This window comes from Limulus polyphemus, unplaced genomic scaffold, assembly GCF_000517525.1.
Source record: "Limulus polyphemus unplaced genomic scaffold, Limulus_polyphemus-2.1.2 Scaffold77, whole genome shotgun sequence".
NCBI classification, from domain to species: domain Eukaryota; kingdom Metazoa; phylum Arthropoda; class Merostomata; order Xiphosura; family Limulidae; genus Limulus; species Limulus polyphemus.
This window is the reverse complement of record NW_013665687.1, coordinates 1,173,243-1,179,530: the sequence shown is the minus strand read 5'-3', so window position 1 is coordinate 1,179,530 and position 6,288 is coordinate 1,173,243. Positions and strand designations below refer to the sequence as shown.

At 32.6% G+C, this 6,288-nt stretch overlaps 1 protein-coding gene across 1 annotated transcript in view; it reads right to left on the bottom strand.

Moving 5' to 3' along the window:
• Positions 1 to 375: 375 nt before the first annotated feature.
• Positions 376 to 6,288, bottom strand: part of LOC106467156 (transcription initiation factor TFIID subunit 9B-like) — a 10,470-nt gene continuing 4,557 nt past the window's right edge. The window contains exons 5-6 of the mRNA XM_013927482.2: positions 5,085 to 5,273; positions 376 to 1,770 (exon numbers count right to left, since the gene is read on the bottom strand). Coding sequence (XP_013782936.1) covers positions 1,613 to 1,770; positions 5,085 to 5,273 — 347 coding nt within the window. The 3' untranslated portion in view covers positions 376 to 1,612. The remainder of the gene's footprint in view (positions 1,771 to 5,084; positions 5,274 to 6,288) is intronic.

Sequence of the window (6,288 nt, the reverse complement as noted above, 5' to 3'; positions counted from 1 at the left end):
AACTACATATATATATATATATATATATATATACACCATCAATTTTCATGAAAAATGATTGTTATGGTATGAAGCAGATTAAGTGAATTGTAATCAGTTCTATTTAAGTCATTTAGAAACATTTACATTAAATACATAGGTTATAACAGTATTTTGCATATTAGGTTTCTGTTTACTTCAAAAGTTATATAAGTTTCATTTTATAAAAGCCTTTTTTTAATTTGAGACTACCACCAATTTAACTTGCTGACAATGACTGAGCCAGCAAGTAGCCTATCATATTTCCCCAAGAGAATGAATGTGCATATAAATGTAACGAGTTAATTGTTATCCATGCTTCATTCATAAAGACAGATGTTATTGACACTTCAAGACTTTGTTTAGAGTAATAATTATGATATTTATTTCATCTGTACATATGAGCAAAAATCAGTTATAGTCATCAATATCATCATTACAATGATTACAAAACTCACTTTTAGAAATGCACAAGTTTATCTTGCACATGAACTTGTATGAAATATTTAAAAACATATTTGTAAATAATTCGAGGAAACTTTTGCTATAGTTCAAAAATATAAATGTAGGATTAAGGAAAGCTTGACTTTAATGTAGGTTTCGAACTTCTAATTATACAATACAGTGCCTGTTAATAAACTTTTAGTTATCACAATCTAACAAAGTTATATGTCAAACTGGTTTTAAACTCAGTTTTTAGATGCTTTGTTATGTGATTTATGTGTGTATTCAACCTTTAATTCAGGTTTACTTATGTAATGGAAAATTATTTCGAGAGATTTGTTTTGAGATTACAATTTCTCCTGCATACATGCTGAAAACAAAGTGATAGGGCCTAACTATTTTAGGTTATTATTAGCTCACAAAGGTAATAAAAACCAAAGAAAGACAAGATGAGGGACAAGTCACTTTGATGAATTAATAACATTGTTTGACAGTGTAAACTAATGAATATAATAAAACCCTTTTATAACATACAAGAAAATAAACTAGTGGCTCTGTTTTCCATTAAATTTTTAATAGTTTTTACTTGTTTTATCTAAACCAAACTCACCAAAATTGTATGAAATGAATGCTGTTGAATGTAATTGAACATTGATAAACAAAGGCAGCCAAGATCAGTGTTGGGTAATGAAACACACAATGTTCACTATTTCATAATATACTTAATGGATTAATTGAACTTTTATGTATTCAAAATAACAAGTTTCTGAGTGTTGTATTGTGATAAGAATGATAGGATACAGCTACTTAACCAGCAGTATAAAAAAAAAAGAGTAATAAAAACATTCCCACAGCCAACTATATCTAAGTTGAGATCGTATGTAACAAAATGTTTACATAAAAGTGTGTGGGTGAAATCAAAATAATCTGCTTCACAATTTATGATAATTCTATTTTCATATCTTGCAAACTAATACAGTATGTGTATGTAACTCAATATCAATTTAACCACAATGTATTAATTCATATAAACTTCAGTAATACAAAAATAAAAAAATGGCAATTATGGAAAAGAAATTAAAAAAACAACTTTGGCTAACAAACTTGAAGTGTAACTTCTTAAAATGAAGAAAACATTCACGATAACATTTTAATCAATAGAATCTTCCTCTCTCAATCTTTTCTTCTCATTTTCTGGCAAATCTGTGGTTGAATGAGAAGTACTCGACAAAATTACTGCTGAACTTGAGGTTACTCTTGGTGTGCTTGTCTTTTCTGGCACAAGTGGACTTCTGCTGATAATAGGTCCTGAAGAGAAAAACGTTTTGTAACATCATGTAACTGCTTCAGACAATGAAACAAAACTGAATTTAAACAGTAAGTTTTTACCCCCCACACAAACACATTTTGAATTTATATCTAATACTACCAAGTACATTAAAGTTAACATTTTCATTTTCCTTACCTGCAATGTATTTCAGACAGATATTTCTCAACTGAACAAGCAACTAGCACCTCGGTGCTACTATGAAACTATATTTGTACATTAACCAAGCCATTGTAAGAGCTCTCACTCAGCAATATGAATTGCATTAATCTATGAAAATGACACATCCTCCTTTATAAGTACTATCCTTAAGAACTTTGTGTAAACCAAAAGCTCAGTTCTGATAAGGCAAAAAGACACACACTGGAAATGGGTGTGAAGAGATAAGTAACTGTTTGAAATACATTTTCAGGCAAAGAATGTGTTAACTCCAGACTACCTCTTTACAGAATAAGTAGCTAAAATCGCACACTGAGAAAATGGTGGAGGGACTAGTTTAGATAAAGAAATTAAAAAGGTGAGCTCCTTTCTAAGACTACAGTGATAGAAAGTGAAAACTCATGGAGTGTGTCTCCCACTAGGGAGTAGGGTATCTAAACGGAGTAACATTCACTGAAAGACTACATCCATCTCAAGTACAAGAGGTTGTTCAGAATAGATCTGTCAAAAAAAACTTTCTGCTTGTTGAAAGGGTGGATAGAATGTGACAACTGCTCAACAAACTTACATATCTCATGCAGTCAGTAAACCATATAAGTTGAGTATCGGCAATAAGTCAAGCTGTACAGTATGGGAGGAATACTTGTGTGAAATAATTACAAGAATATGTAGGTTAAAGGAAGAATCATCCCAGACCTGCATCCAGAGAGAGCTTAAAACCCATCCAGCTGGCTACAACCAATGGGTATGGTCCAGTTATTAGTGTCGAGAGTGGCTTGTACTAATCTTCCAGGTTGACACCCTGCCCTACTTTGAATCAAGGGGTGCCTCTCATACCAGTTGGATCACCACGACCTGAATTAAATCCCCACTCCTTCCACATATTTTATTTTAATGTTGTATAAGTAGGCACAGATCTGAGGGAGGTTCCAAACTGCCCCATTTTATTTAATTAATTAAACAAACAGCCATATTGAGTCAAAAAGAAACATCAGAGTTTTTATTTGATTGCTCTATTAATTATTGTAAAAGTTTTTTTTTGAAGTTAACATAGCTGGAGCCTACAAAGAAAATGTTATTATAAGTTTAATGCAGTAACAAATGTACAATGTTTGAAGAAAGTGTTTTCATCATCAAGATTAAGTAGCTTAACTAGACACAGGAATATACATAAAGTATGAAGCAAAGAAGTCACATGACTGGAGATTTCCTACAGCTTAATAAAAGGTATCTTATTGACATTTGATTTTTTTAATTAAAATTATGTTTTTTTTCTTACTTTTTAACCCTTTGATTGCAGCTGCTTTAAACCTGCATGGAATTTTCTGCAAGATGTACACTGTATACAGCACACTTCATTGAAGGGAGGGCAAGTGGAACATTAGATAAAGCACTTTACAAAGAAGTGAAAAAGAAGGACAGGCATACAGAAAGAGGATCAATCCTAACTCAAAGCTTTTACTCCTAAGGCCACAGAGTTTGGAACTGGTGATCAAAAGAGTAGAAGCTTGGCATCAATAAGAGAATTCTAAAGTTGGAACAACTCCACTAAAACACCAAAGGATGTAAGGACCACTCTGTGCAAAAGATAGTTCCCTGAGGTAAGACCCAAAAAGGCATCCCCAAAACAACTATAACTTGGAGACTACTGAGGGAGAAGTCAAGGCAGCATGATGAAAAAGTAGTTGTGGCCTTCTCCAGTAAAGCTGGGTGAGACAAGTGGGGCTACCTGATCCTCCTCAGGAATTGAGGAACCAGAAACAAAGGCAGGCTGCAAGAAGAACTGCTCAAAATTGTTCTAATAAATGGCAGACTCGACAGAAGCATAGGTCCGAGGGAAATAATGTGTGTGATTAGGACAACCACTTGTATAATTGTGGTAAAACTCGCTCTCTGTCACAATACCTCCAGTTTCCACTGAAATAGGATAAGACAACTCCTGTTGAGGCATTTCTGGACTTTGGTAGGCATCAGAAACATGTATTCTTATTCAATGCAATCTAAGAAACTTAACTGAACAAATTTGTTTCTTTTTTTTTCTCTTTTTTGTTTGTTAGTTTTGACTATATCCTATCTCAGGGTTAACTCTTTCAGCATAGGCCTCGTAACCATTTTGTGCTTGTTATAGTTTTCATGCTATACCTTTTAAATTAGTAGGCGAATGTTAACGAAATTTGGCAGATTATTGGTTAACATTACAATGCTTTCATATGCAAAATATCAAATTTTTTTTATTAAGTCTTAAGGTTTATAAAGCAATGTTTTTCTTATGTAAGGAAATAAAAGTAATATAAGAAAGATAACAATTCTTATTAGAAGCTTTAACTGAGATTATTTGCAATTTAAAAGCAAGGCACAGTCCAAAAAAATCCTTTGTTTGATAAAATATTTAAGAAAATAACACATCTAAACAGTGTATTTCCAAGGAAATTTATTAGCTTTAGGTTTACACAAAGTACCCATGGAGAGTGCTGCACATGGCAAATGTATTGCCCTCCTATTGGTAGAGGAGTATAGCCTAATAATGACCGCATCATGGACTCGCTCAGTTCATGTTAATGCATGCAAGAGTGAAAGCTCTTACAATGGCTTACTGCATCTGCATTAACATTTTAGCAGTAGCACTAAGGCAATAACTACTTGTTAGTTAGAGTGATGTAGTCTTCAAGTAACTTTTTAAGTAACACAGCTGCATGTATTTCTATTATCTCAAACTTTGTCCACACACATACAATTGTTGTTTTGATATTGTCACATACACTTTTGTATATGGAATTCAGTAAAAAATATATAATGCACATTTTTATATAAGAATATTTAAACAAACAATATTATTTGCTATAATGGTTTTACGAAATTGAAAAGGAACAATTTCAAACAAAGTTATTTTACTCTGGTTTTAAACTATTAAGACAGATATAATCTGATTAATATCAGATATACTCTGCTTTGCTTTCACTCAAGTTATTCAAACTTGTAAAACATTAGTTTCTTATAAATAAGAAAAACATAGTTTTAATTGTAATGTTCAAAATACTACATCTAACTAATAAGATTTTCCTTTGCATAAATATACACACACACCTATCAACCTTCTATTTTACTATACTTTATACTGTGGTATGTCACACCTTACCTTGAGAAATTTTAAAAACTGGAGTTGGTGTCACTTTACTTTTTGTTTGTGTAGGAGTCGTTTCTGTTCTTGATACTAAAGTGACCAATGGAGAACCTACAGTTTTAGTGGCTACAGATATCACAGTTCCAGACTTGCTGGCTAAGGAAATGGCTGGCACAACCCTTGAAATTGAAGGTCTAGATAAAACTGCAAAAAAGTAAAAAACACACTCAAGATACCATAATACATTAAATAACCTAGGTTTGAGTTAGTTATATCTAGCTGATTAATATAACAACTGACCATATTGAATAAGCTCCAAGAGCCACAACTTCCAAGCTTCAACATTCAACATGGCCCAAGAGGGCCAGTTATTTTTCTGAAATAGTAGTACACAATACACTGCACTGTTTTATTAACAAAGTAAACTGAACCAGTGTCCTAAAGGATAAAGGGGAAAAGAAATGCACTTTTCCATTTTAATAAAATGATCCAAACTCTCCCCCACTGCATATCATGTTTATACAATCAGAATCTGGTACTTTTGCTATTATGCAATGATACAATGCTACTAAGGCTCCTTCCTTCAATATGGCTAATCTTATGAACTTTGGATTTTCTGCATCTAAGCAACAAACATGAACAACAAGCCATCAATAAAATACTGCAACACATAAAACATACCAAGACAGAAACAGAGTACAACAATTTAGAGTGGAGTCAAGAAAGATTTTAACTGGCTTGATTATGACAGTGAAAAAATGCCATGTTTGTCATCAGCTTCCCAAGGAAAAGTTCGGCATGAATTTAACTACTGTAAAAGTGATAGGCCTAACGTTTAATATGTTAGAGTAAGACTAACAGTAGAAAAGGAGATAAGAATAATAATTTATTCTGTCAAATCATGGTTCTAAAGTAACTGAATCAGCCTGAGTGCACTTTGACAAATAAAAGACCAAATGATTACTGGAAGAGTAGTATACGACTGTGGTAACTCGTGCCACAATTGTAAGTGAATTATACAGTGCACAGAATATTAATGCATCAGTAATAGAGAAGATAATTCGGCTTATCAACTGAAATTCTAAAGTAACTGAATAGGCCTAAGTGGACTTTTGACAAGGAGAACTATATATGTATATGTATATATACAGTGTTTATGATATGCCTATAGTCTCTATAGTATGAAGAATTTGTTGCACACACACATTTAACTTGTTCC